An 11,956-nucleotide genomic window follows, 5' to 3' on the forward strand; every position below is an offset into this window, starting at 1 on the left:
TACTATTCATTTCTAGAACTTTTTCATTGTCCCAAACAGAAACCCTGCACTCATTAAACGATAACTCTCTATTCTTCCCTCCCCACCCCACCAGCCCTGGTAACCTCTATAATACTTCCTTTCTCTGTAAATTTGCCTAATCTAGATACCTCATGTAAGTGGAATCATATAATATTTGTCCTTTTGTACCTGGCTTATTTCACTTGGTATAATGTTTTCAAAGTTTACCCATGTTGTAGAATGCATCAGAATGCCATTCCTTTTTATGGCTGAATAATATTCCATTGTATGTCTAGGCTACATTTTATTTATCCATATATCTGTTGCTGGACACTTGTTTCCACCTTTTGATTATTGAGAATAATGCTGCTATGAGCATTCCTGTGCCAGTTTTTGTTTGAACACCTGTTTTCAATTCTTTTGGGTAGACACCTAGGAGTGAACTTGTTGGGTTATACGTAATTATATGCTTAACTTTTTTTTTTTTTTGTGGTATGCGGGCCTCTCACTGTTGTAGCCTCTCCCGTTGCGGAGCACAGGCTCCGGACGCGCAGGCTCAGCGGCCATGGCTCACGGGCCCAGCAGCTCTGCGGCATGTGGGATCTTCCCGGACCGGGGCACAAACCCGTGTCCCCTGCATCGGCAGGCGGACGCTCAACCACTGCGCCACCAGGCAAGCCCCTATATGCTTAACTTTTTGAGGAACTACCAAAGCATTTTCCATAGGGACTGTACCATTTTATATTCCCACTTGTAATGCACAAGGGTCACAATTTTTCCATGTCCTCACCAACACATTAATGTCCATTTTTTAAATTGAGATATAATTGACGTATAACATTATATTAGTGTCAGGTGTAAAACATAATAATTCAATACTTGTATATATTGCAAAATGATCACCACAATAAATCTAGTTAACATCAGCCACCATGCATAGTTACAATTTTTTTCTTGTGATGAGAACTTTTAAGATTTACTCTCTTAACAAGTTTCAAATATTCAGTATAATATTGTTAACACTAGTCACCATGCTGTATATTACATTCCCATTACTTATTTATTTTATATCTGGAAGTTTGTACTTTTAAACACCCTTGACCCATTTTGCACCCCCTGCCCTCACCCAAACCTCTGGCAACCACCAATTTGTTCTCTATACCTGTGAGCTTGGTCTTTTTGTTTGTTTGGGGGTGTTGGGGGTTTTTGTTTGCTTGTTTTTGGATTTCACATATAAGTGAGTTGATATGGTATTTGGCTTTCTCCGCCTGACTTATTTCACTTAGCAGAATGCCCTCAAGATTCATTCATGTTGTTGCAAATTGCAAGACTTCCTTTTTTATGGCTGAATTATAAATATATATAATCATAATATATATATCCCATATTTTCTTTATTCATTCATCCGTTGATGGACCGTTGGATGGATGGATAATAGCCATTCTGACAGATGTGAGGTGGTATCTCATTGTGGCTTTGATTTGTATTTCCCTGATGATTGGTGGTATTGAGCACCTTTCATTTATCTGTTGGCTATCTGTATGTCTTCTTTGGAAAAATGTCTATTCAGTTCCTCTGCCCATTTTTAAATTGGACTGTTTGGGGGTTTTGCTACTGCATTGGGTGAGTTTTTATATATTTTGGATATTAACCAAAATATCAGATATAGGATTTGCAAATATTTCCTTCTATTCTGTCAGTTGCCTTTTTATTTTGTTGATGGTTTCCTTTACTATGCAAAAGGTTTTTAGTTTGATGTAGTCCTATTTGTTTATCTTTGCTTTTGCTGCCTTTGCCTTTGGTATCAAACCCAAAATATCATTACCAAGATGGATGTCAAGAAGCTTACCACTTGTGTTTCCTTTTAGGAGTTTTATGGTTTCAGGCCTTATGGACAAATCTTTGATCCATTTTGAATTAATTTTTGTGTATTGTGTGAGATAGTGGTCCAGTTTCATTCGTTTGCATGTGGCTGTCCAGTGTTCCCAACACCAGTTGTTGAAGAGGCTATCCTTTCCCCATTGGATATTTGTGGCTCCTTTGTAATAAATTGATTGACCATATATGCATGGATTTATTTCTGGGCTCTCTATTCTGTTCCATTGATCCATGTGTCTGTTTTTATGCCAATACCATACTCTTTTGATTACTATAGCTTTGTAATACAGTTTGAAATCAGGGATCATGATGCCTCCAGCTGTATTCTTCCTTTTCAAGATTGCTTTGGTCATTCGGGATGTTTTTTATGCTTCCATGCAAATTTTAGGATTGTTTGTTCTATAGCTGTGAAAAATGCCATTGAAATTTTGATAGGGATTGTCTTGAATCTGTAGATTGCTTTGGACAGTATGGACGTTTTACAGTATCAATTCTTCCAATCCATGAGCACAGAATATCTTTCCATTTATTTGTCTTCTTCAATTTCTTTCACCAGTGTCATATAGTTTTCAGTGTACGGGTCTTTTACCTCCTTAGTTAAATTTATTTGTAGATATTTTATTCTTTTTGAAGCAATGAGAGATTGTTTTCTTAATTTCTCTTTCCAATAGTTTGTTATCAGTGTATAGAAATGTAACAGATATTTATATATTGATTTTGTATCCTGAAATTTTACTGAACTTGTTTATAATTTCTAACAAATTTTTTTTTTTTTTTGCAGCACGCGGGCCTCTCACTGTTGTGGCCTCTCCCGTTGCGGAGCATAGGCTCTGGATGCGCAGGCCCAGCGACCATGGCTCATGGGCCCAGCTGCTCCATGGCATGTGGGATCTTCCCGGACTGGGGCATGAACCCGTGTCCCCTGCATCGGCAGGCGGACTCTCAACCACTGTGTCACCAGGGAAGCCCTCTAACAAATTTTTTAGTGGAGTCTAGAGTTTTCTATATATATCATGTCATCTGCAAGTAGGACAGTTTTACTTCTTCCTTTCCAATTTGAATGCTTTTTTATTTCTTTTTCTTGCCTAAATGATCTAGCTAGGGCTTCCAATACTATGTTGAATAAAAGTGGTGATAGGGGGCATCCTTGTCTTGTTCCTGATCTTAGAAGAAAGCTTTTAGCTTTCACCACTGAGTATGATGTTAACTGTGAGCTTATCATATATGGCCTTTATTATGTTAAGGTACATCCCCTCTATATCCACTTTGTTGGGAGGGTTTTTGTTTTTATCATAAATGGATGTTGAATTTTGTCAAATGCTTTTTCTGCATCTATTGAGGTGATCATATGATCACAGTCTAGCAGGTTTTTTTGTTTGTTTGTTTTTCGTTTTTGGCTACACCACGTGGTTTGCGGGATCTTAGTTCCCCAGCCAGGGATAGAACGTGGGCCCCCTGCAGTGGAAGCGTGGAGTCCTAACCACTGGACCGCCAGGGCATTCCCAAATAGCTCTCTAGTTTTTAATTTTTTTTTATTTATTTATTTATCGTTGCGGTTCGCGGACTTCTCACTGCGGTAGCTTCTCTTGTTGCGGAGAACCGGCTCTAGGCGCACGGGCTTCAGTAGTTGTGGCGCTCGGGCTTAGTTGCTCCGCGGCATGTGGGATCTTCTTGGACCAGGGCTCGAGCCCGTGTCCCCTGCATTGGCAGGCAGATTCTTAACCTCTGCGTCACCAGGGAAGTCCCTAGTTTTTAATTTTTATTGTAGCCATTCTAGTAGGTGTGAAATGGTACCTCATTGTGGTTTTGATTTGCATGTCCCTAATAGCTAATAACTTTGAGTGTTTTTTCATGTACTTGTCCATTTGCATATCTTCTTTAGAGAACTGTTTATCCAAGTCTTTTGCCCATTTCTGTTTGTCTTTTTTCCTTTTAGTTTTGTTGAGATATGATTGACATACAGCATGATATAAGTTTAAGGTGTACAGCATAATGATGTGACTTACAAACATCATGAAATGATTATCACAGTAAGTTTAGTGAACATCTATCATCTTGTATAGATACAAAAAAATTAAATTTGTGGAAATTTGTGCCTTTTGACCACCTTCATTCAAATTCCCCTGCCCTCCCCCTATCTCTGGTAACCACAAATCTAATCTCTTTTTCTATGAGTTTGTTTGTTTGTTTTTTTGAAGTATAACTGACCTACAAAACTATGTTAGTCCCTGATGCCCAACGTAGTGATTCGATATTTCTATACATTACAAAACGATTACCACTTTTTTGCCCATTTTAAAAATTGGGTTGTTTGGTTTTTTTGTTGTTGATTTGTAGGAGTTCCTTATATATTTTGGATATTAATCCTTTACAGATATGTGAATTGCAAATATTTTCTCCCATTCTGTGGCTTATCTTTTCACTCTTTTTTTTTTTTTTTGCGGTACGCAGGCCTCTCACTGTTGTGGCCTCTCCTGTTGCAGAGCACAGGCTCCGGACGCGCAGGCTCAGCGGCCATGGCTCACGGGCCCAGCCGCTCCGCGGCATGTGGGATCTTCCCGGACCGGGGCACGAACCCGTGTCCCCTGCATTGGCAGGTGGACTCTCAACCACTGTGCCACCAGGGAAGCCCTCTTTTCACTCTTTTGATAGTCCCCTTTTGATGGGAGCTGCGCTTTTTGCAGGTAACCCAAGCATTTCTGGGGGGCTTATCTTCCCCTAGCTATGGATGAACAAATCAGAACATTGTGAGAGGTCAGATGTTCTCTACCTTTTGAGGATAGGACATGAGGGATCCCCCTTCACCCATCTGGGTTTGGCCTAGAAGGCTGGGTCCCTTCTTCTCTGTTCCCTTCAAGTGTTCCAAGACGTGAATCATACAGGAAAGAAGTAAGAATAGTGAACTGAGCCTAGTCTCAGGACTCAAGAAAACAGGGCCTACTGACACATACTACAACATGGATGAACTTTGAAAACATCATGCTAAGTGAAGAAGCCAGTCACAAAAGACCATTTATTGTATAATTGCATTTATATGAAATGCCCAGAGTAGGCAAATCTGTACACACAGAAAGTAGATTAGTAGTTTTCTAGCGCTAACGGGGTAGGGAAGGTGGGTTAGGGGGAGATGGGGAGTGACTGCTGAGGGGTATGGGTTTCTTTACTGGGTGATGAGAAGGTTCTAAGATTGATTGTGGTGTGATAGCACAACTCTGTGATATACTAAAAGCCATTGGATCGTATACTTTAAGGAGGTGAATTATATGGTCTGTGAATTATATCTCTATAAAGCTATTAGTTAAAAAAAAAAGAAAAGAAAAGAAACAAAGATTCCTCAGTGACCTCCACCCTTCCCTCTGCCTCAGAATGCTTGTAACTTCTTCACTTGATGGGGAAGCGCAGCCGTGCCTGGACATGCTCGCAGGGGGCAGGCTTCATGGTCAGTCCGTAGGTAGGGGTTAGGTCCACTTTCACACCTGGTGGCACACTGAACTCCAGCTGCTGAAGCAAGATGGCCAGGAAGAGGAAGATCTCCCACTTGGCCAGGACCTCCCCTATGCACCGGCGCTTGCCCATGCCGAAGAGCATCATTTTCTCACTCAAGGTCTTGCTGATGGTGGTGTCATGGGCAGTGAGGAATCTCTCCGGCCGGAACTCAGATGGGTCCCCCCACAGCTTCCTGCGAGATGAACAGAGGAAGTGGTATCTCTGGGCTGGGGAGGCCCTTTGGGAAAGGCCTGGGTGGGGGACATCTGTGTTAGAATAGATCTAGCGCAATGAAAGGAGAGTGGGGAAAGGGGCCAAACTGTATTTTGATGTTTATTTCTTTTACATAGCTCTCTCTAAAATCACCAGCCTTGAAAATAGTGCTTTCTAATATTAATTAATTAATTAATTATTATTATTATTTTTGCTGTACGCGGGCCTCTCACTGTTGTGGCCTCTCCCGTTGCGGAGCACAGGCTCCGGACGCGCAGGCTCAGCGGCCATGGCTCAGGGGCCCAGACGCTCCACGGCACGTGGGATCTTCCCGGACTGGGACACGAGCCCGTGTCCCCTGCATCAGCAGGCGGACTCTCAACCACTGCGCCACCAGGGAAGCCCTAATATTAATTTTTTATTTTAAAGAAATAATACTTTAACTAAAAGAAATTGAAAGAAGGAACACATGTCCATCTCTATCCTACTCAATATGCAAGGGGAATCAACCATCCATCCTGGTTTATGCTTATTGTTTTGGAGTAATTATTTACAGCATCCTTTTTCACACACAGAAGTGCCCTAGTTTGGATGGTAAATTATATGATCCTCCTACCTATAAAGTGAGATTTTCCAAAGAGGTCCCTAAGCCATTCACATCAGAATCACCTGAGATACTCCACCTTACCTACCGAAGAGGATTCTCGGGGGACTGGGCACCAAAATCTAAAATCAACTTCCTGGTCAATGCATTAAAGTTTGAGAAACATGGACCTGAATTTTGTCCCTTAGAGCAGGCTGCAGAGCCATCGAGGCACCATTCCCTTATTGTATAACCAGTTCCTAGGGGGACAAACAGCCTTCCTGACTGCTGAACTTCACACATTTTTCAGTGGGGCATATGTACTCACGGGTCATGATTGACCTGCCACTGGTTTATGAAGACACAGCGCTCCTTGGGGATGTAGAAGCCGTTCAGTGTTGTGTCCCTTATTGTGCTAAGGAGGGAAGAGGGCTCTGTCAGGCTCAGGGGCTGGAAAACTGGAGTGTGTCTCTGGGAGGTTGTTTTTTTTCTTTTTAACAATTAAAAAAAAAAGTTGACTATAGTTAATTTACAATGTTGTGTTAGTTTCAGATGTACAGCAAAGTGATTCAGCCATATATATACCTATATATTCTTTTTCAGGTTTTTTCCATTATAGGTTATTACAAGATATCGACTATAGTTCCCTGTGCTATACAGTAGGTTTTTGTTGTTTATCTAATTTATATATAGTAGTTGTGTATATATTAATCCCAAACTCCTGATTTATACCCCCCCACAGAGGTTCTTGCTCCTTCACCCCACTCCAATAGCCTGTCCACCATGGTTTCTATACCGTACACTAGGAGGGAATGGCAGGGGCAAGGAAGGGTTGAAATTATTCTTCCCCTTTCTCAGATCCTGTTCTTCAACAAAGGTTTACTAAACTATTCTCTGTACCCAGCTGTGCCCTTGGCCATTCTCTGGAGCCAAGAAGCAGGCAGTCTGGGCCAGTCCTGGGGAGTTCCCAGCTTGGCTGAGGCATCAGGCCCCTTCCTCTGGGTATAACTAGACCAAAATATGGGCTGAAGTAAGTGTTCACTAACTCTCCTGACATTGTTAAAATCCCAGGACCTAATCAAGGACCAATGGCTGTAAGTCCTACAAAATATCAGAATGAAGTTATGCCAGCTGGATGAATCAAGAAAGGCTTCTAGGGGAGGGGAAGTTTGTGTCAGGATAAGGTAGGATAGGATTCTGGTAGCCAGAGAAGACTGTAGACCTTCCAAGCAGAAGGTCCAACATAAGCAAAATTGGAGGCTGGCTGGTTCATGCTTGTAAGGGATGGTGAGGCCAGCCTGGCAGGGTTGAGAGTACCTGTAGGGAGGGAATGTGAGCAGAGGTGAATGAGAGCTGAGGTCAGAAGTGTGGTTTTTCTCCTGAGAGCCGGGTACTCTGATCATGTTTGGACTGGATGGAGGCAGAGTAGAGGCCAAGGTCTGTGAGGAATCTGGTGTCATGGCTAGGAAGAAGATGCTGAGGTATGACCAGGGCCAGGGCTGAGAAGCTGGGAAGAAAACATGGCAATGATTTCAGAGGTGGGAGGGCAGAATAGGCAGGCCTCACCTGTGGGGGATGGTGAAGGGGACGAAGGAGGAGTGTCGGAAGGTCTCCAGGATGAAGGCCTCCAAATAAGGCAGCTGGGATCTGTCGGAGAGCCGGGGCCGCCGCGCCCTGCCAATCACTGTGTCTGCAGAACACAGAGGATGGACAAGGCTTAGGGGTTGTCCAGACTGCTCCATGGCATCAGCATCCACAATCATACCAGGTGTCACTCTATGTGGTACTATGTCTGTTTACAGGTCTGAGACACACTGACCCACCCAGTATCATCTAGGCGAGGGTGGGCACCATTGTATGCCCAGGGCTTGTACTTAGTAGGTACATAACAGCTATATATAGATTGAACAGATGACCTGGGACCCCAAGGCTTCTCTCCACCAGAGGGTTAGGGGACACTACATACCCAGCTCCTCCTGGATCTTCGTCTGTATCTCAGGATTTGTCACAAGGTACAGAAGGCTCCAGGAGATGGCTGTTGTGATCGGATCAAACCCTGGGCAGCATGGGGCAAGGTGAGGAGAAAAGGAAGACAGGAACAAGAAGGCAGCATTTACCAAGCACCCACCATGTATGTAGCAAACATTGTCTTTCTCTGCCTCCTTTTCCCCCAAAGCCCCTCACCCTGAATTTTCTAAGGGCAGAGGTGGAGTCACCTCAGCACAAACTTGAGTCACTGCTTTCATGACTAGTTGTTGGAATTACAAGGGCCTAGACTTACAGCCCAGAGAAGCCTTTATTGTTTAGTTGGGGAAACTAAGGCCCAGAGGAGGAGAGGGACTTGGCTGAGTTTTCACTGGGAGTTGGTGGTACAGCCTGGGCTCAAACCTTGAGCCTGGGCCTGGTCTCTGTGTCCTGCACCATCTGACACGTAGTTGGTGAGTTATCTGATGGACCCCGGGGCTGGGCAAGGCTGTGTGTGAACAGCAGGCACTGAGGGATGGAGGGGCAGGGGTCTGGCTCCTACCGGCTCCAAAGATGTCGTTGACAAGGTTGACAGTCTTCTTCTGGGGGATGAGGCCCCCACTAGCTCTGGAGTTATCCTCGTAGTGCTTGAGCAGGGCACCTACGATGTCCTGGACTCTGTTCTGAGGGGGCACAAGCTTAGGAGCACCCCAGCACTTCTGGGGTGGAAGTCTGGACCTTGCCCCATCCCATCTGGCACTGCCAGCTGGCCTCTGGGCAGTGGGTTGAGCTCACGACAGGAGCTGGTAGCAGCCCAAGGTAGGACTTAAAGTATCATTTCATGCCCCATTGACTCTTCCTCCCAATAACCCCAGGGGTCCAATTTCAGAGATTTCAGAGAAGGAGGTTGGGGTGAGTACAGGGAAGTAAAGTGACACCCGAGCTGGGAATTAGTCTCTGTCTGGGTTCAGTTTCCAGCAGAACAAAAGCCTTCTCATGATAACAGCACCCCACATTACAGGGCTCTGCCAGGGCCCCATTCACGACCTTATCTCTCTGGGGCTTTGAGCAGCCCTGAGAGGGAGACTATAGGCATGAAGAAACTGAGGCCAGAGAGGGAGAGGACTTGGCTCCAGGTCACACAGGTGATCTGAGATGTCCCAGAGCCTTCTTAGGCCTTGGCTGCACACCAGGTGTGTGGGTACCTTGGAGCTGGGTAAGAGGGGCCACACACAGACTCTTGGGTGCCCTCACACTTCCCGTACCCTGGGCTTACCTTGTCAAAGTCCTGATAGCACTCCTGGACCATTTTCCGCAGGAACTGCAGGAACCTCTGGTTGAAGCTCTTGTACTTTTGCAGAGCAGGGTTGGGCAGGTATTTAAGGATGGGGAAGAAGTCCACGGGGCTCCCGGAGGAGGCAGCCTCCACGAAATCATGGCTGTTCGTCACAAGACTGACCATCTCCTCACTGCTCTGGGGGAAGTGCTGCCCGAAGCACATGGCACCAATGACCTTGGCCACGGGCACCACCACGTGGTCATAGGGGTCAAAGCGCCCAGGTCCTGCCATCAGCTCCTGGAACTTGCTGATGAGGGCCTCAGCCTCCTTGCGCACATGCATCTCCAGGTAACAGGAGGATGAGGAAGCCGGGTCTGAGGCAACGGAGAAGGAGTTGAGAGCATTCTGGGCCAGGCGTCGCCGGGCAGCCCACACCGGTCCAGAGTCTGGGTTGAAGGTCATACTCTGGCCATCAGCGACTAAGGTGAAGCTGTAGAGGTCAGGCCGGCCCTTGAAATCATCACCCTGCCGCACCAGGGCCTGCCGGATGGTGTCCAGGCCGCTGAGCACCAGCACGGGTGTGCAGCCAATGCGGATCTGCAGCACGTCTCCATAGCGCTGGCTCAGCCGTGACAGGGCCAAGTGTGGGCTCTTCCCCAAGGTCAGCACGTGCCCGATCAGGGGCCAGCTCCAGGGCCCTGGTGGACTCTTCAGGCCTTTAGGGACCCGAGGCTGCCAGGCCCTGACCACCCAGAATACCAGGCAGAAGGTGGCAGAGGCCAGGAGAAGCTCTGTGGCCGAGAAGGGAGTGGCCTGGGACAATGCCATTTGTACCAACTACAGGGGAAGAGAACGGAGGAGCCAGACTGAGGGACGAGATAGAGCCACTCATTCATTCATTTACTCAGTCAATAAGCACTTGTACATGTTCTGTGCTTGGCTCCCAGCTGGACACCAGAAAGACTAAGTTGCATTCTCTAAATTACATGGATCCTTCATCCCAGGAGCTCACCCATGGTGTATCACAGAATCTGAGCGCTGGAAAAGAGCCCTGAGATCCCCAGCTTGAGCGTCTGAAATCCCAGCCCTGGCCATCCCCTCTGCCCATCACCTGTTACCAATTCTGAGGCTGAAGTGATCACTTCAAAACGGAGCACTCTTGTGGACCCCAGTGCAGCGTGTATGCTGGGCATTGTACCGTGGGGATCCTTCCTGCTGATACCTCCTCATACCCTCGGAACAGGGAGCTGCTCCCCGCTAGCAACACTGATGGGATCAAGGTCCCAGGGCTGATGCAAATGGCTTCTGATACCCCCTTCCCCAGGGCATTGTTTATCAAGACCAACCAGGACACCTCCTCCAAGGACAAGTCCCCATTCTCTCAGAATCTTTTTTTTTTTTTTTGGTTGCGTGGCATAGCATGTGGGAATCTTAGTTCCCAAACCCGTGCCCCCTGCAGTGGAGGCGTGGAGTCCTAACCACTGGACCACCAGGGAAGTCCACCCCCCCGCCCCATCCTCTCACAGTCTGGAAGGCTGAGGTTGGGCTGCAGCCAGGGCCAGGGCTGCCCTCATGCCAGGTGGGGAGCCCTACCCACCTCTTCAATCCAGTCACACTAAGGGTCCTTAGAGGTGGCCCAGTCCAAGCTTCTCATTTAAAAATGGGGAAACCAAAGTCTGGAGCTGGGCAGCAAGAACTAGAACTCAGGACTTCCCTGGTGGCACAGTGGTTAAGAATCCACCTGCCATTTCAGGGGACACGGGTTTGAGCCCTGGTCCAGAAAGATCTCACATGCCACAGAGCAACTAAGGCCATGCGCCACAACTACTGAGCCTGCGCTCTAGAGCTCGTGAGCCATAACTACTGAGCCCACATGCAACTACTGAAACCCGAGTGCCTAGAGCCTGTGCTCCGCAACAAGAGAAGGCTCTGCTCGCCGCAACTAGAGAAAGCCCACGTGCAAAATGAAGACCCAATGCAACCAAAAAAAAAAAAAAAAACCAGAACTCAGACCTCCTACACCTAACCCAGTGTTCCCCCCTAACCCTCCATCTCCACTGGTTCCCAGGATATTTGATGGGAAATCCCAAGGGCTAAGAAATGAGCCCAACATAGGTACCTGTAGAGGCAGGTGCTTGAGATCAGCAGGATTGTGGAAGCTGATACAGAGCTTCTGGCTCCGGGTGAGTGGCCTTTCATAACTACCACCCCAATCAGGTTGGCCTTGCTGTCCTGGTCACCTGATATCAAAGTCACCCAAAAAATTTGAAAGGATCAGCTCTTGGCCTTGGGCCATGATCCCTCAGCTCCACCTACCTCCCAGGGCCCAGGGGCAGCTCTTCTGGGGATAGGTACTATGTCCCTGGGGAGGAATGTCCAGCTCCTTTCAGGGTCCAGAGTCTGGAGGTAATGCTTATTTCTCTCAAGGGCAAGGCAGGGTGCTGGGAGTGAAAGTTCTCTGGGCTAGTCCAACCTACTTTCCCATTGTACCCACAAGGAGGGACCCTGCCTGGGGGCACTCAGTCCAGGCTGATCAGCGGGGGAGACTCACT

General features: G+C 46.8%; 1 protein-coding gene and 1 long non-coding RNA gene across 5 annotated transcripts in view; one reads left to right on the forward strand and one right to left on the reverse strand.

Moving 5' to 3' along the window:
* The window catches only part of LOC149750161 (uncharacterized), a 33,553-nt gene extending 24,110 nt beyond the window's left edge, over positions 1-9,443 (forward strand). For 2 of the 4 annotated variants that reach the window (XR_016392045.1, XR_016392044.1), the window contains exon 4: positions 2,660-9,443. This is a non-coding gene — a long non-coding RNA (uncharacterized LOC149750161). The remainder of the gene's footprint in view (positions 1-2,659) is intronic. The other 2 variants (XR_016392046.1, XR_016392043.1) reach the window with 1 other exon arrangement.
* Positions 3,491-10,920, reverse strand: LOC111177607 (cytochrome P450 1A2). Its single transcript, XM_022579473.2, has 6 exons — positions 9,402-10,920; positions 8,688-8,808; positions 8,127-8,216; positions 7,727-7,850; positions 6,489-6,575; positions 3,491-5,557 (listed from the first exon to the last, which is right to left on the reverse strand). The coding sequence occupies exons 1-6, from the start codon at positions 10,230-10,232 to the stop codon at positions 5,260-5,262; spliced, it is 1,551 nt and encodes a 516-aa protein (XP_022435181.2). The 5' UTR covers positions 10,233-10,920; the 3' UTR covers positions 3,491-5,259.
* Positions 10,921-11,956: the final 1,036 nt, after the last annotated feature.

This window comes from Delphinapterus leucas, chromosome 2, assembly GCF_059928025.1.
Source record: "Delphinapterus leucas isolate spDelLeu-1000000601 "Yukka" chromosome 2, BTC_Dleu_Yukka2, whole genome shotgun sequence".
NCBI classification, from domain to species: Eukaryota; Metazoa; Chordata; class Mammalia; order Artiodactyla; family Monodontidae; genus Delphinapterus; species Delphinapterus leucas.